At 42.5% G+C, this 24,330-nt stretch overlaps 1 protein-coding gene across 2 annotated transcripts; it reads right to left on the reverse strand.

Annotated features, from left to right (window-relative positions):
- On the reverse strand, nt 1–24,330 carry LOC117553661 (zinc finger protein 879-like). 2 transcript variants are annotated; one of them, XM_034227675.1, is made up of 4 exons: nt 24,016–24,330; nt 22,738–22,787; nt 11,230–11,545; nt 1–1,343 (listed from the first exon to the last, which is right to left on the reverse strand). In XM_034227675.1, the coding sequence occupies exons 2-4, from the start codon at nt 22,777–22,779 to the stop codon at nt 886–888; spliced, it is 816 nt and encodes a 271-aa protein (XP_034083566.1). In that variant the 5' UTR covers nt 22,780–22,787; nt 24,016–24,330; the 3' UTR covers nt 1–885. The 2 variants fall into 2 exon arrangements, with proteins under 2 accessions (XP_034083566.1, XP_034083565.1); XM_034227674.1 differs by lacking the exon at nt 1–1,343 and having other exon boundaries at nt 10,275–11,545; nt 24,016–24,324.

Genomic DNA, 24,330 nt, shown 5'->3' on the forward strand with positions numbered 1-24,330 from the left:
TCGGGGTGTGTGTATCGGAACCAGGAGTAACGGACCGCGATCCCCCGTGAACACACACATCTCACCGTCACCGGACCCCCCCGACAGGTGGAGCCCTCCATCAGGGAGAACAGGTCTGGAGGCGGGGCTTAGAGACCGGGACTGAAACACAGAGGAGAGCAGGGCAACCTTTTGTTATTCCAATTCATCTTGTTTTAATTTGTATTGGCTTTTTCTTTACTGCATTTAAATGTAGTTGTATAAGATGCTTCCTTTGCACCATATCTTATTGATTTATTTATGCCTTGTTAAAATGTGCTAAATAAAAAAACTTGATGACATAAATGTATTTATTTTTGCATTAGACTGAAGTTGTTGAATCTGACAGAGAACGCCTAATCAGGTTAAAGGTTACAGGTTATAGGACCAACTTCATCACCATGCTATATTCTGACTGGGGGGCCAGTTATTTTCTGAGGGGGGCCAATAAATGCAGGACGAGAAAGACAAAGACAGTATGAAGTAATTGCGCATAAGAAACAATGCATACAGTTATTCTTTCAGTACATATTTATTTCAGATACTTATAGTTACACTTTTTACGCTCTAATGGGTCCGACTAGAAAGATTGTCATGGCTTCATTCCTTGTTTTTCTATCAAGCCACTAGACGCCTAAACAGACACTTCTAACTCGTTTTCTTTCCTTTATATTACTTACAGTTGAAGAGTTACTCGGCCTCCGATGGTTTGGATGAAGTTGCGATGTGTTTGAACAAAATAAAATAACAAACTTTTACACAAGCAACAAAGAAAAGAGGCCTTTACAATATTCAAAACAAAGAGGAAAAACTCATATCAAATAACAAACGACGGTATTCTTTCTTCTTGATAAGGCTTCTATAACTTCATAACTTAAGGCAAGGCAAGTTTATTACATCGGAGTGATCCTGTGCGTCTGCTGACTGGCACACCGGGCACGGGGGTTTCATGGTGATACCTGTTAGTTCAATATTGAACCCTCTCCACCTGCAGTGTGTATTCTCACCTTCAGTGACGACCACCCTCACTGACGTCATGATGTCAGCATAAGGCCTGTCGATCCCGACCCAGTAGACCCCGCTGTCCCCCTTCTGCAGATCTAAGACCCTCACAAACAGTCCTCTACTCCGAGCATCCACGATGTGAACCCGGGTGCTTCTGGTCTTCCCCTCCGAGTCCACCAGCACCTCGCAGGTCCTCCTGGACTCTCCTCGGCACCAGTACTTGTTGCTGAGCAGCTGGTTCTCATAGCTGCAGGAGAGCAGGAAGTCTGACCCGAGGGGAGCCGTGATCTGCTTCTTATCACACTGCAGCTGCAGACTCGCTGAAACAGAAAGGGAGTCTGAGAAGAAGCTCTTTCATGTCATACCAACAGTGGGTCTGCTAATGCACATTCAGAGTGCATGGGAGTTGGTTGCTTGTGAATATCCCCGTGAGAAATAACATTTGTACCTGGAAATACTTTCCACACACCTGAACACACAGAATATCACGTCAGCTAGGAATACACATCTGTACACAGGTATTTATGTTCTGTGTGTGTGTGTGTGTGTGTGTGTGTGTGTGTGTGTGTGTGTGTGTGTGTGTGTGTGTGTGTGTGTGTGTGTGTGTGTCAGAGTTCACGTTAGCCGGTAATTACCGGACTACGACCAGTAAAATATGCTGAAGACCGGCAAATCTAAATCTCTCCGGTCAAAGTGTCAAAAATAATTTTCGTTTAGCTCAATACCACATCAGTTGCGCAACTTGCGCCATTTATGTGACAGACAAAAGAGTATGTGACAGACAAGAATAGTCAATTATAATGTCTAACCTGTGTCTATAGAGGCTTCTCAATACTCAAATTTCCATTCCTCGACTCCTCGGTCCTCGGTCCTCCAGTAGTGACCCGGAAATGAATTTCAGCGCGCCATTTTGAAGGACGTCTCATTTCTCTAAATGCACACCGAGGACCGAGGATCGAGCGTCGAGGAGGCTCTCTGGAGGAGCTCTAACCGAGGATACACTGATGGTTCCTCCACGGCTCCTCCGCGGATGCATTTCCGGGAACGGTGGAGGCATGACGCACGGCCGGACTTATCTCAGCCAATGACAGCTATGCATGCATCCCCTGGATATTATTTTAGAAACTGCTTTCATTGCGTCGCGATCTTTCCAGAGAGAACAGCTGTAAGCAGTGCTTGAATTGGAATGAAAAAGGTGCCAGTACTCTAAAATCAGCAACTTTTTCAAGTCAATTTTATATATACAGCCCACAAACAAGAATTTGGCTACTATAATGCTGGTGGGTTTGTCTCTTTACTACTGTATATTTTAGAAAGGTTCACTGTACTTAACATTTGTTATGATAGGCAGCGGATATGGCTAAAGCTCAGTAAGGTCAATATTAACTGAAAATATAGCAATCAAAGTCTAGATCTTCTGCTGAAGACACATGAAGCAGAGACCTTTCAGGTGAGAGCCCCTCTGGTGGTGTTCAACATTAATGACAAGGAAACAAAGCTCTGGTCAGAAGCATTTTTTATAAAAAGATTTAACAAAATTAAGTATTTCTGTACATTTTGAATGCAATCTAACTTTCCAACTCAGAAAACGAAAAACGAAAAAGTGCCAAAAGTCTTCTCACATGGCTGAGCTGCTTTGCAATATACTTCACCACTGAAGAATACAAATATGTATAAAGTAAACTATGATGCAATCTAACTTTCCAACTCAGAAAAATGATAAAGAGCATGTACAAAGAACATGTAAAAACAAATGCAAAATTTGCACAATCTAAAATGAGAAACTGTAACTGCAAGTAACAAAGTCTGAGCCATGGTAAAGAGTTACATTGCACACCAAGCTGATCAGATAACTCCCTGGTTGGTCTGAAGTCCTTCTATCTCCAGGATCTGTACAAATCGGCACATTATGCCAAAAGTCTTCTCACTGGGTGAGCTGCTTTGCAATATACTTCACATTGTTAGAAAAGGCTCCAGAAGGCCTTGGGGACATCAGTATCAGGGGCTGGAGCTGGACAGGCTCTTTCATCAGCACTTCTCCTTCCCTTTGCCAGCCAGGACCTCACATACTGTTCCGGATTGAACTGTCCTAGTGATGGTCCATTACATTGAATGAAAACCAGGCTGGACAGTCGGCTGACAGAGAGAGCATTCCTTTTTGCAGTAAGGATATCGTTCATGCAGCTGAATGCCCGCTCACACTCACTAGTGGAGACAGCGATGGTTCGGACTGCTTTCAGTAGAGGCTCCATGGCAGCAGGTGTACGGGATGCCCTGGTTTCCTTGTATTCGCGAAAGCCCTGAACAGTCTCTCTTCTGTCCACTTTCAGCACTTCGCACAAACGTAGCACCTCTACGTCCCCATACTGTACGTCTAACTCCTCTTCAGGCCAACTTCCAGGATGGATAACTTTCATGTCCTGGATTAGCTGATTGTCCCGGGCCTCCCGGCCATGTAATGGGATTTCTCTTGTGCTGACATGAGAGGAGGTTGTGGAAGTCATTCTGTGTCTCAGATTCTCTACCATACTGCGGAAAAACTGACCTGCATGAATCTGTACAAGCCTGCCATTCTCACGCAGGGCAACACCCTTGAAGGACTTCTCAGCTAGAGCTGTATGAACTGTAGTCATGTGTGGGCCAGGCATGGTGACCATGGATTCAAAAACTCGTATTTCTCGAGTTAAGAGCCTATCTGCTGTAGGCAGTGTCATCTCTCTTTTTTGGAGTTGCCGAGAGAGGTCGCTGAGCTCTGTGAGCGCATCGTACATCAGTCCCAGATTGCTGACAAACATTGCAGATGTGAGCACATCATCCAGGCCCTTGTACTTTGCTCTGTCTCTGGAATCCCTGCTCGTGTCGTTTGCAGCATTTGTGAAGTGATCATGAAGCACTCGGTAGTTTTCCCAGACTGCTCTGACGCTCCTTTCACTTGAAGCCACCCAGCGGATGGACAAAACACGCCCTATCACCAGGAGACGCTGTCCGACTGCTTGCGCACACTGCGCTAACTGCCTCTGATTTTTGGGGGAGGCATGGAACAAGGAATAGAGTTTGTCAAAAAAGATCTGGAAATGATTGAGCCCTGAGACCTCCTTGACCACATCCCCAACTGCCAGCTCTAGACGATGATTGGAGCAGTGCCACACAAACAGGCTTGGGAATTTACTACACAACTGGGTAGCAACGCCTGTTCTCTTCCCTAGCATGACTGAAGCCCCATCACATGCAAAAGAAACGAAATACTGACCTAAAAAGTCCTCGTTAAAATCTCTTCCAAGACACTCCATTAACGCCTTTGTGATGTCATCAGCCGTTGTTCCATCCAACTCGATCAGCTCCCAAAAAAACGTTTCGGGCTCAGCATCAGCTAATGCTGAGCGTAGACACACAACAAGCACCGTTTTACCACTAATAGTGGTAGGTTCATCGACCAAAACACAGAGTTTTCTTTGGTTTTCTGTAATGTCTTTTGCCATTTTTTCTTCAGCTCATGAGCTATGTGGTCGATGATTTCGCCACAGGTTTTATTGGAGTGCAAAACCCTGCCCACGTTCAGCCCATTCAGTTTCTGTACATTCAAATCAATTGGCATGTCTGTGAATGGCCGGCTATGTTTGCCAATTTTATATGCCGTTCGAAAAACTCTGATAGTGGTGTCTAATTCAGATTTATGCATAGACTGCACTTGATGTTGAATAGTTTCACGTGAAGCAGATGTAAGGATGTCAGCAGCTTTTGCATGGGCTTGTGATTCTTTATGTTCTTTGATTTTTTTTCTCAGGCTAGCTTGTTGTTTGCCCTTGTCAACACCGAAATGAGACACTGCACACTCACCCCATTCAGTTGACAGTTTCAGTCCTTGTCCAGTGTGTATTCCCAAAGATTTGACATCTCTGCATATCCGACATCCTAGCTTCTTATCTTTAAGAAGGAGCCATGCATTGGTCTTGCAAAAATATTGCACCTGGTCCGTTGTCCAGCAGTCAGGTGCATGCTTTGCCCGATGTTGGTGGTGGCAGTTGCGCCAGCAGCAGCTAACGTTAGAGGCTCTGGAGGAGGCGGCGGAGCTAGTGCTAATGCTAATGCACTAGAACTTGGAGCAGGAGGATCAACCAAAGAAAGCTCCCCATCAGACACAATTTCCAACACAGGCACAGCATTCTCTGTATTTGAAGTTTCTTCCGGCGACAACCGCTGTCTTTTTGCACTTTTATTAATCCACGCTAACATTTTAGAAATGCTAATTTGTGACGTGACTTGCTTTCCTTCTCTCGGGGGCGTGCCTGCTCTGTTCTAGCACTCTACATAGCCACCCACTGGGTGGGAGTTGCACTGCATAAACACAACACACGTGCATCTAGGTATGTAAATTGTAAAGCATTAAAACATGGTTTTACTAACAATTTTCTGTATGTTGTTACTTCGGCATTATTATTATTATTATTATTTTGAAACGTGTATTACTATTAAATCACGGTCAAATAGGTTAATTTTGACATAGTCGTTTCCACCACAGTATTTACATGGAGAAGATAAGCCCCGCCCCCTCTCCAGCAGGTTCTGTTTGAATGACAGGAGTAAACAGCTGACAGCCGCTGTGAAACTCCAGCGGTTAGAGCGATGAGAATGTCCGTTCGGCACCTCATGACGCATCTACTGAGTACCGGGCGGCTGTATATATATATGGATGTATAATAAGAACGGCGGGAGAGTGTTGAGTACTGGCACGGTGCATGAGTACCGGAGTACCGCCAGCATGCCGGTACTGAGCAAGAAGTGCCGGTACTCCATGGGTCAGAACCAGAAGTGCCGGTACTGCGTACCGGTGAGTACCGGCCCAATTCCAGCACTGGCTGTAAGGTCCGTGCAGAAAGCAGAGCAGTGTGTATAATATATATCACTCAGTATAACAGGCCTACTCTCTTTATTTGCTTTAGTTTAGTAGATATCTACAAACAAAGAGTCGATATTTTTCTAAGACCATTGCTTCACATAATAAAATACACAACGGCTTATGCTTTAGGAGCTGTAGTTGTGTGTGGTACAGTGTGTAGGTGTGTGTGGTACAGTGTGTATGTGTGTGTTGTACAGTGCGTAGATGCGGCGGATAGACGGGTCTCAGTTGGTTTGGTGTCCTCTGCTTACTTTTAATAGGCCTACTTGTAAATACAACTTTTGGCCCGTAATTTCAATTCCCCATTTCAGCGACCAGAGAGAGGGGGGGGGATATATCCAGTCTCTGATTGTGTTACGTTATTATGAGAGTGCTCTCATACTTTAAATTGTATATATTTATATAAATATATTTGTGTGTGTGTCCGCATCTGTAGCCTGTTATTGTCTCATTATACTGCACTCTCAATGAATTCAAAGTAAATATGTGGGGGAACAATGTTCAGCTGATCTAACAGAGATACAGCGCTATGACAAAACACTCGACAGCTGATGCAGCTGTTGCCACGTCATAATGAACGGACGTCTCTTTAAAATGACCGCTCAGAGGAGAGGAGTTCTCATTTCTTTAAACGTCTGCTGCTTCCCCTCCTCTCTCCTCGGTCCCCCTCCTCGGTCCTCCGCTCGCATCTCCTGTGGGCGGGTCTAAGTCTCGAGGAGGGGAACCGAGGAGGGGAGTCGAGGAGGGGAAATTTGAGTATTGAGAAGCCTCTTAACACGTAATGAGGAGAAAGAGATGTCCTGTATGGGTTGATTGTGCGTTTATCTGTTGGTAATGCCTCAGGGTTCCGGTGGGCATGTAAACAAATGCATAATGCTGCGCTATACTTTGTGGCCTCACCCGGTTGCATAGCGACACTTATTGTGTAGGTGTCTTTTGATAAGCAGGTGGTCATATCATTAGCTAGAACTAGCTAGATCTGATCGATATGGACATAAACGCGAGTGAAGTATAATCTGACGGGAGATGAGATCAGCTGCTGCTGACGAGTCGACACGCAGCTCTGCATGATCACATGCAGCGGTGAGCGGTTAGAATATCACACGTAGCTATTTGAATTGCCTCTCAAACTACCTAAACTAGTTATAGATATGTTTAGTTTTACTGTCGGGTCACTCATTACTGGATCCGCGAGCTGCATGATACTGACGGGCTGTCAGGAGAGGGAGAGCGCTCCGTTTATTATTCCCGTGTTATTGTAAATTACTGTACACTTTTGAATAATCTAGTTAATCTACTATAATTAGTTTGTTTAATATGGAATCATAGCAATTTGTTTTAAAGCACAATAAATAACAAAGAAGACCTTTGACCGGCACTTTTCTCATTTTGTCCGGAATATTTAACGGACATGTTGACCGGCGAAAAAATATTCTAACGGGAACTCTGGTGTGTGTGTGTGTGTGTGTGTGTGTGTGTGTGTGTGTGTGTGTGTGTGTGTGTGTGTGTGTGTGTGTGTGTGTGTGTGTGTGTGTGTGTGTGTGTGTGTGTGTGTGTGTGTGTGTGTGTGTGTGTGTGTGTGTGTGTGTGTGTGTCCTGGCAGGCCAGTGGGGGAATCCCTTCATCTTGGCGAACACCATACATTGACTGCACGACTTCAGGTCTGCGATGTGGACAGTACACCTCAAATACATACCTACACAACCTGGGGTATTTGAAGATAAGGGAATGACATGTTTATAATATGCTGCAAAACACAACAAATATGCAGGGTTACGAGTCTGTTTCTAAGGCCATTTTATTTTTGGTAGTCTGATCATTTCAACAAGATAATAGAATCAAACTGAAAACATCGTAGATATGTTCTAGATACATGAAAGTGAATACTTTAAGAAAAGGTTTGCCATTTTATGGGTGTTGTTGGTGTCTCAGTTTACCTTATTTATATGAATAGTGCAATATTATTTTTTGAACACTAGGTGGCGGGGTGTATAAAAGGGGTCATAGGTGAGAGGAGAGGAAGAGCATACCGATTCTACCAGCCAGCCCCAGCAGATGTTCATACTACAACTATTGACAACGTGTACTTAAACCTTGGTATGTAAAGCAATAAAACATCATTCTAAAACTGCAGCAAAAGACCGGAACTTCATATGGTTGTGTCTGCATCAGGATCACTCTAAACCCTCCTGTGAAGTAATGGCAAAAAGATATAGGACACTGGAACATTTAAACTGCCATTACATTAAGTAGAATCGTACTCTATGAGTGAAACTGGACAATAAGAAACATATCGCATTGGATTTAGTATCGTTTTCACCGGACAAACAATTGGATTACTTCACAACTGACACCTTCATCCCGGATCAGCTGGACAACATGCCAATTGGATTACTTCACACAGGGTTCTTACACCTTTTCCAAAGTCGAATTCAAGCACTTCAAGGTGCATTTTCAATCTTACAGCTGTTGTAAATTACATATTTATATAGACAAGTTTAGGCAAGGCAAGTTTATTTATATAGCACTTTTCAACACAAGGCAATTCAAAGTGCTTTTCAAAAAATGAAAGACATTAAGAAAATGGCATTTAAAATCAGTCATATATACACATCCTCAAAAGATTATTTCCCTACCTCACATTAAATCAGATGTTCTTTATGCTATAAACAACCAAATGTGTGTTTCGTGATAGCCTTCTACACGAGGATGAAAAATTAAAGAAAACTAAGTTTAATATTTCAAAATGAGTGATCTGTACGTAGACTGGGCCTCCCATATAACCTGGCTGAGCCAATATAAAACAATCAGCCAAATAACTTTTCAATACATTATTGATTACTATTCTTTTAGGTACTTTTAGGTTGGCAGTGAACATAAGTCAGAGGTACATGGTGTACTTTTCCTCCACTACATGTATTTAATCCCTTTAGTTACTTTACAGATGTGGATGAATGATGTGAAATATAATCAAGTGTTGAATCAGACTTTAGTTCCACCTGGAGTAAATCCACCAGCTACCCTGCAGTATACAAAGGCATTCAGACTAGCTGCACCTTCACCAGCTTTGAGAACACTTTCATGATCAATCATTATAAAACATATCATAGATATTATTCTGAAATGGACCAATCTGCACAACGACTACTTTTACTGTCTTTCACTATATTTTGATGATAATACTTTTCTACTTTCACTTGAGGAACATTTTGAATGCAGGACTTTTACTGTAACAGAGTATTCCTACACTCTGGTACTTCTACTTTTACTCGAGTACAAGATCCGAGTACTTGTACTTTTACTCAAGTACAATATCTGAGTACTTGTTCCACCTCTGGTAGTGTATTAGTCTGAATTGTAGCCACAAAATCACGCAGAGCTGCATACAAATAGACTCACAATGGTAACAAGTGGAAAATAGTATTTACAAATGTGTACAATGATTTGTAGGTAATTCTGACTACTCAAGACACCTGACTTCTACATCTTCAAAAGAAGACTGTGTTCATTCTACCATTACATGGGATTAAAGCAACATGTAGTTTTACTTGAATAATACTTCAATTTTATATAAAAGACAGTTTGTTTTCATCTGCTTTCAAATAAACAAAGTATTGGCTTTCAGAATATATTTAACTTGTTTCGGCAAATTCAGATGATAAAAACAACTTTGAAGCTTCGGCATAATTACAAGCAGAGAACTGACTAATGTAACATCACAGCAAGCATAACAACAGCCGGTGTTTCTTGTGAGAGTTTCCCCGTTACACAAACACAAAAATACACAAACACACTCGCGAGCTTCCCCCAGACCAGTAATACAAACGAAAATGTGTCTTCGGGTGAATGTGACTGATTTCGATAGAGCAAGTCAATAGATTATATTTCGTGACACGAAAAAAAAAAAAAAAAGGATTACCCGACACAAGGCCAATAGAGAGGCGAAGTCCCTCCCCTTCCGGTGGAGCTCCATGGGACCTTATTTCGAAAAAAAATATGTATTGAAGTCAATGGAGAGACAAAGATTATCTTTCGATCCCGTTTGAATTGTGCCACGAATTACACATCTAATGTTTGTCAATTTAAAAGATAATTTTGCAAGTAAAAAAAAAGTGTCATAAAACTGTGAACACATTTGTTTGTGTGAAACGCTGAATGAACTACATCTCCGGTCTCGCAGAACAACACACGTCACCAAGATGGCCGTCACTACTGTCATGTCAACAAAAGGATTGACTACCCTCACTATCACCTCAATGAAATACGTCCAGAAGAATGTCATGCAAAGCTGCCTAATGCCTTCCTTTGATTCTCTCTTAACTGCCTGGTCTATTTAATGTTTAATGTCAACCATTTCTGCAGATAGCATGAAGTAGAACAGATCGGCGATGCTAATGTAACAGTTTTACGACAAATTGTGACTTTTTTGACATGGAAATTATTTTTTAAGATTGACAAACATCATATCTGTAACTCATGGCACTATTCAAATGGGATCGAAAGATACGTTTTCTTTCTCCATTGACTTCAATACATTATTTTTCCGAAAATAAGGTCCCATGGAGCGGAAGTAGATGGGCGTGACTTGGCCACTCTATAGATGGAAATTGTTTATTGTAAACTGTGGAAAAAAACTAAATATGCTTAATTGCAGCTCCTACACTCTTTAAACCACTATGGTTTTTCTCCTGTGTGAACACGAAGATGTGATTTGAGAGCACTTGATGTAGTGAACGTTTTCCCACACTCTTCACACCAGTACGGTTTTTCTCCAGTGTGAATACGGTGATGTCTTTTGAGATGACTTGATGAAGTGAAAGTTGTCCCACACTCTTCACAGCTGTACGGTTTTTCTCCAGTGTGAATACGGTGATGTGATTTGAGAGCACTTGATGAACTGTAAGTTGTCCCACACTCTTCACAGCTGTACGGTTTTTCTCCAGTGTGAATACGGTGATGTAATTTGAGAGTACTTGATTGAGTGAAAGATGTCCCACACTCGTCACAGCTGTAAGGTTTTTCTCCAGTATGAATACGGTGATGTGTTTTGAGAGCATCTGATCTAGTGAAAGTTGTCCCACACTCTTCACACCAGTACGGTTTTTCTCCAGTATGAATACGGTGATGTGATTCTAGAGCACTTGATCGAGTGAACGTTTTCCCACACTCTTCACACCAGTACGGTTTTTCTCCAGTATGAATACGGTGATGTGATTCTAGACCACTTGATTGAGTGAAAGTTTTCCCACACTCTTCACAGCTGTAAGGTTTTTCTCCAGTGTGAATACGTTGATGTCTTTTGAGATGACCTGATGTAGTGAAAGTTTTCCCACACTCTTCACAGCTGTAAGGTTTTTCTCCAGTATGAATACGTTGATGTCTTTTCAGACTACTTGAATGAGTGAAAGTTATCCCACACTCTTCACAGCTGTACGGTTTTTCTTCTGTGTGAATACGTTGATGTAATTTGAGAGCACCTGATTGAGTGAAAGTTGTCCCACACTCTTCACAGCTGTACGGTTTTTCTCCTGTGTGAATACGCAGGTGGCGCTTTAAAGTTACAGATGTTGTGAAGGATTTGTCACATTGCTGACAGCTGTGACGTCTCTCTCTTCCTTTTGGTTTCTAGAACAGACGGACAGAGAAAGAGAGAAAGTCAATCTAAAAAGCATAAATACACAAGTTAACACAATAAAAACTCACTTAAAATAAACCTTGAGTTAACAAAATACTACTTATCAACTGTTTGGTTAGAATATTGCTGTATAACCGGCCTGCTCTCGTCTATCCCACGTGCTCCACTGAGATCCAACATCTAGTTTCTGGTGGCCTGTGGAATTGCCAGTCAGCTGTTCCTAAGGCTGACTTCGTCTCTGGCTACGCCTCCCTGCAGTCTCTGGATTTCCTTGCTCTCACTGAGACCTGGATTACTCCATCCAACACATCCACCCCAGCAGCTCTCTCCACTGCATATTCCTTCTCCCATACACCCAGACCCACTGGCAGAGGAGGTGGCACTGTTCTCCTGCTCTCTCCCAAATGGAGCTTTTCCCTCTTCAAACTACCTAATTTCACTCCTTCCACCTTTGAATTCCATGCCGTCACAGTAACCCATCCTATACAGCTAACCATTGTTGTTCTCTACCGTCCACCAGGCGCCTTGGGGGACTTCTTGGAGGAATTAGATCATCTCCTCTCACACATCCCTGAAACTGGCCCTCCCGCTGTACTTCTCGGAGACTTCAACCTCCAGATGGGGAAGATAGACGAACTAACATCTCTGTTAACTGCCTTTGCTTTCTCACTGTCTCCATCCCCACCAACTCATAAAGCTGGCAATGTCCTTGATCTCATATTCTCAAGGAACTGCACTACTTCTAACCTCTCTGTAAACCCGCTCCACACATCCGATCACTTCTTCATTTCATTCTCTCTACCGCTTTCCAAACATAACAAACTAATCTCTTCTCATCCTGCACTTGTCCGCCGTAACCTTCGCTCCCTCTCTCCCTCTACCTCGTCGGTGCTCTCAGTCCTCCCTTCCTCTGACTCGTTCCAACTCCTGCCACCAAACTCTGCTGCAGAAACTCTCCTCTCTACTCTCTCATCCTCTCTGGACTCTCTCTGTCCTCTCACATCTCGGCAGGCTCGTCAGTCCCCTCCTGCTCCCTGGCTAAATGATGCACTGCGTGCTAATAGAACCGTCCTTAGGGCAGCAGAGCGGAAACGGTGGAAATCCAAACACCATGACGACCTCCTAACCTATCAGGCTCTCCTCTCCTCTTTCTCTGCTTCGATCTCTCAGGCAAAAAGCACTTTCTTTCAAGATAAGATCCAATCTTCCTATTCCAATCCTAAAAAACTATTTTCCATCTTCTCCACCCTCTTGGACCCTCCCAAAGCCCCTCCCCCCTCCTCCCTCCTGGACCCCCCAAAGCCCCTTCCCCCTCCTCCCTCCTGGACCCCCAAAAGCCCCTCCCCCCTCCTCACTTCTGTCAAGCGACTTTGTTACCCACTTTGAAAAAAAGGTTGATGATATTCGCTCTTCTTTTTCTGACTCACCTTTACTCACCGCTGGGTCACCAGACCTTCCTTCCACCAACACACTGACCTCCTTTTCCCCTCTCTCTCCAAGTGAGGTTCTTACCCTCATTACCTCTGCCCGCCCTACCACCTGTCCTCTGGACCCTATCCCTTCAAACCTCCTTCAGACTATCGCTCCTGATATTCTACCGTTTCTCACCCATTTCATCAACACTTCTCTAACTTCTGGTCACTTTCCAAACAGTCTCAAGGAGGCAAGAGTAAACCCTCTCCTAAAGAAACCCACTCTCAACCCGTCTGATGTTATAAACTACAGGCCTGTCTCTCTCCTCCCGTTCCTGTCTAAATCACTTGAACGCGCTGTCTTTAAACAACTCTCCTGTTATCTCAATCAGAACAACCTTCTGGATCCGCACCAGTCTGGTTTCAAGGCAGGTCACTCCACAGAAACTACTCTCATTGCTGTCACGGAGGAACTGCACACTGCCAAAACTGCATCCCTCTCCACTCTCATCATCCTGTTGGACCTGTCTGCTGCATTCGACACGGTGAATCATCAGATCCTCCTTCGCACTCTCCAAAAACTTGGAGTTTCAGGCTCTGCACTTTCCCTCCTCACCTCATACCTGAAAGACCGTACCTACAGGGTGACTTGGAGAGGGTCTGAGTCCGACCCTTGTCAATTAACTACAGGGGTCCCTCAGGGCTCTGTTCTTGGTCCCCTCCTCTTCTCCCTGTACACAAACTCGCTCGGATCAGTCATTAGCCGGCATGGTTTTTCTTACCACTGCTACGCTGACGACACCCAATTAATTCTGTCCTTCCCCGGCTCAGAGACCCAGGTCGTCGCACGCATCTCTGCTTGTCTAGCTGACATCTCTCAGTGGATGTCTGCTCACCACCTCAAGCTCAACCTTAACAAGACTGAGCTGCTCTTCCTCCCGGGAAAAGATTGTCCCACTCTTGACCTAACAATCAACATCGGCACCTCAGTTGTTTCCCCGACTCAGACTGCAAGGAATCTGGGTGTGACCCTAGATAACAACCTGTCCTTCACTGCAAACATCGCTGCTACAACCCGTTGCTGCAGATACACGCTTTACAATATCAGGAAGATACATCCCCAGCTGACTCAGAAAGCCACGCAGGTTCTGGTCCAGGCTCTCGTCATCTCACGCCTAGACTACTGCAACTCCCTCCTGGCTGGTCTACCTGCATGTGTCATCCGACCTCTGCAGCTCACCCAGAATGCAGCGGCTCGTCTGGTCTTCAACCTTCCTACATTTTCCCACACCACTCCGCTCCTCCGCTCCCTTCACTGGCTTCCGGTAACTGCTAGAATCCACTTCAAGACACTGGTACTTGCTTACCATGCTGCGAATGGATCTGGCCCTTCATACATCCAGGACATGGTTAAACCGTACACCCCAGCGCGTGCACTACGCTCTGCATCAGCCAAACGACTCGCTGCACCCTCGCTGCGAGGGGGACCCAAGTTCCCATCGGCGAAAACACGTGGGTTTGCTGTCCTGGCTCCAAGATGGTGGAATGAGCTCCCCATTGACATCAGGACAGCAGATAGCTTGCACATCTTCCGGCGCAAACTGAAAACTCATCTCTTTCGACTCCACTTTGAGCGTTAGAACTATTAACAAAGCACTTATATACTAATAAAGGACTGGCTTATCTAAAGCCAGTTGAGTAGCACTTGAAATGTTTGGCTCTATGAAACCTGATGTACTTATATGATTCTGTTTTCTTCAAGGTTGTGTCTTCCTGGTCGAATGTACTTATTGTAAGTCGCTTTGGATAAAAGCGTCAGCTAAATGCAATGTAATATTACTGTATCAAATATAATACAAATATAATAAACACAAAGTGTATACCAGAGGTGGGGGACTCGAGTCACATGACTTGACTCGCATATTTTTTGACTTGAGAATTGCTTGACTAACATTGATAAAAGACTCGACTTGGACTTGGTATTCATAACTTGAGACTTGACTTAGGCTTGAGACAGATGACTCGAAAGGACTTTACTTTTTAAAATAAAAATATTTGCATTGTACGAAGCCCCTAGAGAGCAATGAAAGAAAAAAAAGAGAGAGAAAGTCTCTTCTCGTTCGCAGGAGAAAGTAGGAAGTGGAGCGCACTGGTGCAGGGGTAAAGTGCTATTTTTTTACAAGTGGGAGGTGGACCGAACATCCTTTAGGGGGGTCGTCGCCTCCTTTAGGGGGGTCCGGGGGCATGCTCCCCCGGGAAGATTATTTTTTAAATATTGAAGTTAAAAGCATCAATCTGGTGCACTTTGAGAGCAACATTAACCCTACCTTAATAATACCTTAAAGGGGACCTATCATGCTATATTTGAACAATATATATAGGGCCATACCTATATAAAGTATATAAATAGTTTTTTTTTCAAAATACCAAACAGCTCCTGCATTTTAGCCATGCCTCATTTTGCTCTATTTGATCTTTCCAGCCCTGTTTTTGCAGGAGGCCGATTCTGTGAGCTGCACCACGCCCCCCTGCAGGAGAGGGGAGCGTGCTTTGAGATCAGCTGCTGGGCTGCAGCGGGGAGAAGAGGGGGAGAAAAAGAGATCTCTTATATATTTCTTATATGATTATATAGAGTCATTATTCATTTGTTTTAAAGCTCAATAAATAACAAAGAAGACCTTTGACCGGCACTTTTCTAATTTTGTCCGGAAGATTTAAACTTTAATGTTGACCGCAGAAAAAAAATCTAACTGAAACTCTGCCGCACGGTCCCCTCGTTCCTTGGAAGAGGCGGAGAGGTGGGTGTTTGTCATCTGCTGGTGGACTAACCAGAGAGAATTGCAGCGAGGGAGGGATTGCATTGAATTACAGCAGCGGGAGCAAACGCTTGCCTCGGGGAGGGAGAAAAAGAGCCACAGCGGAGAATAAACAGAAGGGCAACCATAGCAACAATGCGCAGGAAGTCTTCTTCGCTGCTTTTGTGGCAGACTACAGCGCCATTTACAGGCCTGGCATATGTACTACAGCGTCTCCAGGGCAATGGCCGGCCGTGGCCCAACCCCACATTCCCCTGATAGGTGGAGAGTTGCCCACTAAGCGGAGCACCACTTCTGTGACGTAGAAAATAATTCAAATCTGGATCAGTCTGTATCAGATCCGTTGCAGCCCCGTTTTTAGAGATTTGGGTATGGAGGAAAATAGAGAGGGTTGTGTTTTCTGACACTTGGTGAGTTCCCTGGAACACCGGGGACACATATTCATGTATAAAAGACGGACAAAAGTGCATTTTGCATGATAGGTCCCCTTTAAAGCGGACAAAAGGCGCTGGAGAACACTTATTCATTAACACCCTTTAATGAAGCAAACTAATGCCTTAACTCACTCAAATACAGTCGTTTACTTATTTCAGTGAAACGAATGTGCGTAGAGTTTTAAAGGATGCGGATAGTCTCACCTTGATTCTGGCGCATTGCTTATCGTTTTATAGATCTATTCTCATCCACCATCTTTGTTTGTGACGTAAAGAGTGTAAGAGTCACGTTTCTGACTGTTGCCTGTCAGTTCCGTTGCTATGGTTCCGTTGCTATGTGGACTGAAACGAGAGCCGGTATAATTCCACGCGCGAAAACAAAATAAAAATTGGAATACGTTATTTTAGTGTCTTAAAAGCAGACTGAGGTATGAAGGGTTAACGTTACATCTTAGAATAATTTTTAGTCATGTTCTGTATACATACTAACATATAAGGGTATTGACTTAGTGTGGTTTATCTTTTTGTCGCTGCTTTTAATTGAAACTGAGCTGTTGTGTTCATCAGTAAAGTGGAACTTCTGTGTGAACTATTCATATCTTAAACTGCACTGTAACTTTTTATTCATGTACTTGTTATTCATGTATTTTTTCTTTTAATGTTTCTTTTATTATCTTTTGCTGTTTTTAAATGCCTTTGTCTGAATGTCTTTCATTTTTGTAAAGCACCTTGAATTGCCTTGTTGAAAGGTGCTATATAAATAAACTTGCTTTGCCTTGGTTACTCCATGTTTACTAGCTATAAGATTAACGTTACAGTACATCACTCTTTTTCACTTCTTACTCAGTCAGCCAGAGTGCAGATATCACCATTAGATTCACAAACCTGAAACATCATCCATTTCTTCACTGCTGGTGATGACATTGTTGTCAGCTGCTGCAGCTTGTGGCGCCTGCTTCGATGACAATAACTTTCTAATATCCATAACTTTATAGGCTATTACTATTATCTTAAAACTCGTCAGGCACTAGGAAGGATCACTTCTTCTTCAGGGCAGGGAAGGCTACGCAGTACGCAGGCTAATGTCCCGCAGCGGCTGCCTCTCTGGTGGACTCCCGAGACGTTTTCAAAAAAACAAAAATAATCTTTTTTTGAATTTTTTTTTTTCTTTTCAGAAAACATCCGGGGCTTGAGCCCAGGTAGCCACCCCCTAGCACCGCCAATGATACTCAGTAAAATGTAAAACCTGCAATCCCAACGTAGAAATTCTCGGCATGACGTTAAGACCCTTTTATCTGCCTAGAGAATCCGGGTGTATTTTACTGTTTGTTGTTTACGTGCCTCCCAGCGGCCGAGGACACTGTGTTCACGAGCTGCAACTCAGCCACCCCGATGCACCGGCAATAGTGCTCGGGGACATGAAGCAATGTCGCCTGGAGACTGTGTTACCTGGGTTCCAGCAGTATGTTAGGGATCACAGCAGGAAAGACAATATCCTGGACAAATGCTTTGTTAATGATAAAGGAGCCTATGTGTCTAAATACAGACCACCAATACTGAACTCTGATCATAGTGCTGTGAATATGATACCAGTGTATAAGACCAAACTCAAGGGAAGTCAACCAGAAAAGAAAGTAATAAGGACATGGACAAATGAAAGTAGGGAACCGTTGAAAGCCTGTTTTGATTGGACAGATTGGGACATTTTTCAGGAAGGTTCACCAGATGAAATAACTACTGTTACCAAAGACTATATTAACTTCTGTGTTCCCACTAAAGAAATACAAATCTATCCAAGTAATAAATCATATGTGACTAAGGACATTACAAAAAGTTATAAAAACCAGGAAAATAGCTTTCAAAAACAAAGACTACGGAGCACTTGAACAGACAGAGAGAGAACTGAAAGTCAAATTGAGGGAATCAAAACACACAGAGAGCTTTTGGGAAATGATTTTAAAGCCTAAGACCCCAAAAAAGTGTGGGACACCAAGAGAACCATGACAGGAATGACCTCTTCAGCTAAACCTATTGTGACAGACAAGACATACTTGATCCATACCAATTTGCCTATAAGCAAGGGGGTGGTACTGTTGCTGCTCTGGTTCACATCATCACTAAACATTTAGATAAACGCCACACCTATGCAAGAGCCCTCTTCCTAGACTTCTCAGCAGCAACACAATACAAGCAGACATCTTGGCGTCAAAAATGGAAGTAAATCCATACCTGATTTAGTGGTATGCCGCTTTCCTCACCAGTAGAGAGCAACTTGACCAAACCCTGTCATCTGCCATCACAACCAATGTAGGGGCCCCCCAGGGCTGCGGGAGTTCAGCTGTGCTCTTAGCTTCTTTTAGCTTCTTTTGATGACTTTACTGAACTGCTGTCTATAGTGTGTTTTGACTTTGACCGTCTAGTCATTGTTGGTGATTTTAACATCCATGTTGACAACCCCCAGGACAGAGGGGCTAAAGAACTGTTTTGTGTTCTTGATAGCTATGGACTGACTCAGCATGTGACGGAGCCCACGCACAATAAGGGGCACACTCTGGACTTAATGATCTCAAAGGGTCTGAATATCTCTGAGGTTGTGGTGACTGATGTTGCGCTCTCTGATCATTCCTTTGAGAGCTCTATTTCTGTTCACACAAATGTTCAGAAAGAGGTAACCACAAAGCGATATTTAACTGACAACACTTGGGAAATGTTTACTCAGAATGTTTCTTCCACACTTGCCCCTGCTAACATCTCAGTAAATGAGCTAGTAGATTATTTTAATTCAAAAATAACTAAATTAAAGGAAGTGACTGGCAAGAAAATATCTCCATGGAGAAAGGCCATGACCGTGAGAACAGCAAAAAGAGAGTGTCGAAAAGCTGAACGTAGGTGGAGACAAACACAGGGTTCTTACACCTTTTCCAAAGTCAAATTCAAGCACTTTTCAAGCATTTTCAAGGTGCATTTTCCAGCTTTTCAAGCAGCTTACAGCTGTTGCAAATTACATATTTATATACACATACTCAAATGATTATTTCCCTACCTCACATTAAATCAGATGTTCTTTATGCTATAAACAACCAAATGTGTGTTTCGTGATAGCCTTCTACACGAGGATGAAAAATTAAAGAAAACTAAGTTTAATATTTCAAAATGAGTGATCTGTACGTAGACTGGGCCTCCCAGATAACCTGGCTGAGCCAATATAAAACAATCAGCCAAATAACTTTTCAATACATTATTGATTACTATTCTTTTAGGTACTTTTAGGTTGGCAGTGAACATAAGTCAGAGGTACATGGTGTACTTTTCCTCCACTACATGTATTTAATACCTTTAGTTACTTCACAGATGTGGATGAATGATGTGAAATCTAATCAAGTGTTGAATCAGACTTTAGTTCCACCTGGAGTAAATCCACCAGCTACCCTGCAGTATACAAAGTCATTCAGACTAGCTGCACCTTCACCAGCTTTGAGAACACTTTCATGATCAATCATTATAAAACATATCATAGATATTATTCTGAAATGGACCAATCTGCACAACGACTACTTTTACTGTCGCTACTTTCACTATATTTTGATGAGAATACTTTTCCACTTTCACTTGAGGAACATTTTGAATGCAGGACTTTTACTGTAACAGAGTATTCCTACACTCTGGTACTTCTACTTTTACTCAAGTACAAGATCCGAGTACTTGTACTTTTACTCAAGTACAATACCTGAGTACTTATTCCACCTCTGGTAGCGTATTAGTCTGAATTGTAGCCACAAAATCACGCAGAGCTGCATACAAATAGACTCACAATGGTAACAAGTGGAAAATAATATTTACAAATGTGAACAATGATTTGGAGGTAATTCTGACTACTCAAGACACCTGACTTCTACATCTTCAAAGGAAGACTGTGTTCATTCTACCATTACATGGGATTAAAGCTAAATGTAGTTTTAATTGTATAATACTTCAATTTTATATAAAAGACAGTTTGTTTTCATCTGCTTTCAAATAAACAAAGTCTTGGCTTTCAGAATATATTAAACTTGTTTCTGCAAATTCAGATGATAAAAACAACTTTGAAGCTTCGGCATAATTACAAGCAGAGAACTGAGTAACTTAACGTCACAGCAGGCGTAACAACAGCTGGTGTTTCTTGTAAGTGTTTCCCCGGTACACAAACGCAAAAATACACAAACACACACACGCGAGCTTCCCCCAGACCAGTAATACAAACGAAAATGTGTCTTCGGGTCAATGTGACTGATTTCGATAGAGCAAGTCACATTTGGTTTAGGCACGAAACATACTACCAGTAGAAATACATTGCTTTCAAAATCGCTCTGTGTCAAATCAATAGATTATATTTCGTGACTATAACACGAAATGCCGTGAGTGCTTCATCCTCTGAACACCACACGATGGCGACTGTAACGCACATAACATAGGTACGCTCCTCTGAAATGATTGTCCCCTGCAATTATTATTATCCCTCAATCGAGTTCGCTATTCAGCTCGCTAACGTTAGCTTAAACAAACGTAACATGCAACGTTAGCCTAATCTAAAATGCTCTTCTACGGCGTTCCTTTCATGTGGCTCGTCAGCGCAGACTCTCGCATCGTTATTTTGCAAACTTTGCAGGAGGCTACTCGTGGGCTTGACCCTCGTCTTAGCCATGGCTTGTATTTGTCTTCTGCTAGCCAACGCTCGTTGAAACGGCAACCTCCTGGCACACAGTCATCTATCTCTCATCAGAATGCCCAGGTCACACATAACACAAACACTTGCAGGTCGCGCTCATAGCGCGGGAAGCCGCAGCGGAGCTGTTTTATGGAGAAGCGAAGCAATTATTTTCTTTTAATCTAAAAAGCGAACTATTCAGTCAGACAGCAATTTATTGTAAAAGTAAAGCATTTACATTTTCAAGCACTTTAACTCAATTTCAAGCACCATTCCCAAAATGCAAGCACTTTCCCAACCTTGAAAACACCACCTCAAATTTCAAGCATTTTCAAGGATTTCAAGCACCCGTACGAACCCTGCAAACAAATCTCCAGGTTCACTTTGAAATCTATAAAGAGAGACTTGGCCTTTATCATTTGGAATTGTAAATTGCACGACAGTCTTTCTTCTCTGACATCATTGCCAAAAACAAAAACAATGCACGTGCCTTGTTTGCTACCGTCGACAGACTAACAAACCCCACAGTGTCAGTATCCCCCCATTCAGAACATCAGACCAGCAGTCAGTGGCCTCTGCATCAGGTACAGCAGATGTGTTGTCCCTGTGTCCACCTAAAATCAATACAAACACCATGACACAGTTCCATCAGATTAATGATAATAACCTAGAGGACATTATTCAACTTCTGAAATCCTCCTCCTGCTGCCTTGATATTATTCCAACAGGGTTTTTCCAAGATGTTTTTCCTTGCATGGCCTCAGATCTACTTCACATATACCTCATTCACACCAACGGTGTTTCAGGGCCGGTTCGGAGCTGGAGCTTGAAAAGCACCGGGTTTTCCTGTTCACACCGCAGCGGAGCAGCCTCTTAGCTCCGGAATCCGGTTCGTTTCAAGCACCAACAAATGTCCGGCCAGAGCAAACTTTCCGGAAACTTACCACCCTAGCAGTAACTATAGTAACGCAGTGTAGGCGGAGCCGCGACGTCATCTTCAATGTGTGTCACTACCCGATCTGCAGCCCTGCCCTATCTGCAGTGCGCATGTGCGAGATGGTCCGCCATATGGCAACTCTAATAGGACATTTGACACAGTGGCGTTTGGCAAAGCAGAAAAAGAACACTCAAAAAAACCCGACAATATTAATCTGAACGAGAGAGATGAGTTATTGTTATTACAACGTGACTTCACTATTATTGAACAACTCCTTTTAGTGCGTCATTTTATTGGGTTAAGTACATTGTCAGAATAAGTGAGAAATGGATGTAACTTCTGTTAGACAGCTATCATACATACTGAAGAAATATTGACTGTGAATGTATGCAATATGTATGGCATTCATAATTTATATCTAATTACATTAACTGTGAATGTCCTTCATTTTATTTCAAATAACAAAATATTTTAATAAAGATATTTGAGACGTTTATGACTCGCGCATGCACGATGCAAATCGGGCAGCCGTCTAGATGTCAAATGTCCTATTAGAGTTGCCGTATGGAGTAGTCAAATATGGCGGACCTTCTCGCACATGCGCACTGCAGATAGGGCAGGGCTGCAGATCGGGTAGTGACAATGTGAACCACAAAACCAACATCAGCCGTTAGCTGTTAGCCCTCAGAGCTCACAGCTTCTCATATCTGTTTAGAACCTAGACAGAAGTTAAACAAGTACAAACCACAGACTGTCTGTGTCATGGCGAATACAGTCGCTGCTTTATTTATGTCTGTATAGGGCGTTCCGAGCTGAATAAGGGCGTCAAATGAAGGCAAGACGCCCGCCTGGCGGAAACGCTGGAATTAGGAATATATTGTGATGAAGTGCACACTGACCTGAGCTCCAGGGGTCTCTTTCTTCTCCTCCATGCTGCTCATCAGATGTCCTGATGAAGACCACAGAGCTGCTTCATTATTAATATAATACAAATATTTAGATATAATTCATCATAAACTGTCAGCAGTGAAGAGGAGGAATTCAAAGAGTTTATTCAATGATATGTTCTATTTCTAGATGCTTATATGTAGTGTTTTATCACACCATGTGCAGTGCCTTGTCTTATCTATGCTGCTGTGACGTAAACATGGTCCAAATTGATCCATTTAGTCAATGTGATGCTAAGCAGAGGAGAACATGATAGAAAGGTCAGATAGTTATTAACATTACATGCAAATTACTTTAACCATTACGATACAAAGTTGGTTTTCTGTGTAAATTATTATGAATATAATACAAATATTTAGATATAATTCATCATAATCTGTGTAGCAACTTACATTCTAACTTACAGCTCACAGTTTGTTCACTTTTATTTCATTAAAATGACTTTATTCACATAGAAAGTGACATTAATGGTTGTTTGAACCACTGTTATAGCGCTATCCGTGTGTAACTATCACTAAGTTAACACAGAAAGCAAACATTAGCTAGTGAGACTGTTTAATGTACTCCATGTATACAGTATTTTCTGTATATTGTGTATTCTTTAGATACTCTAGTGATATGTGTCCTGTGTGTATACTTGCTGCTAATGCTTCATTTGTATTATATCTTATTGCGTCTTTTAAATATGTTTAACTCGTGTAATGCCTGAAAACACTTCTGCTGTGACACATTCATTTCCCACTTTAAGATAAATCATTATTTAAATAAAGTATATATATTTATCTAATGAGCTAAACCGTCGCTTAGCTTAGCGTTAGCTGCTAACTGAAGAACCCCATTTATTTCAATAGGAAAAATGCTACGTCACAGTGAATGACGATGCTAATAAGCTAGTTAGCATATATTTAAAACCATATCTATGGTAAAGAGCACCAACACAACAACTCAAACCGTCTTAAAGACAACTGGTGTAATAAATAACTAACATAAAGTCAGCTGAGCATTACAAATCAACTGTTACTCCCCCAGAGCCGAACTGGAATAATAACTGTAGCTGTTAGCCGATAGCTTTCAGACTTTTAGACGATAGCTTTCAGACTTTAGCTGTTAGACGATAGCTTTCAGACTTTAGCTGTTAGCCGATAGCTTTTAGACTGTAGCTGTGTTAGCCTTTATTTAAAGATAGTTGGTGATTAACTGTAAGCTAAGAGGTGTAAACTTAATGAAACCTCTGCATGTGTTTAATCCTCTTTTTTTGTCTTGTTCTTCTTCTTCTTCTTCTTCTTCTTCTTCTTTCGTGTTTATTGGCGGTTGGCAAACCAACTTGTAGGCGCATTACCGCCACCAACTGGACTGGAGTTTCTCTTAGAAATTTAATAATCTCACAATATATATTGCCTGATGTTTTCCCTAACAGCCCTGATAGCGACAAGTCATGGAATGTTGCTTCCTTCAGTGTCTGGAAAAGCACATTTCTCTGAGTACTATATTTCCTGCAAAGCAGTAAAACATGCTCAACAGTTTCTGGCTGGCTGCAGTGTGTA

Source organism: Gymnodraco acuticeps, unplaced genomic scaffold (assembly GCF_902827175.1).
Source record: "Gymnodraco acuticeps unplaced genomic scaffold, fGymAcu1.1, whole genome shotgun sequence".
Lineage (NCBI taxonomy): Eukaryota > Metazoa > Chordata > Actinopteri > Perciformes > Bathydraconidae > Gymnodraco > Gymnodraco acuticeps.

Bases quoted from the DNA above. Each gene is read 5' to 3' on its own strand.
- LOC117553661 (XM_034227674.1), bottom strand. From the start codon at position 22,779: ATGAGCAGCATGGAGGAGAAGAAAGAGACCCCTGGAGCTCAG. The intron at 11,546-22,737 runs GTCAGTGTGCAC...CGTCTGTTCTAG, and splicing joins AAGAGACCCCTGGAGCTCAG to AAACCAAAAGGAAGAGAGAG.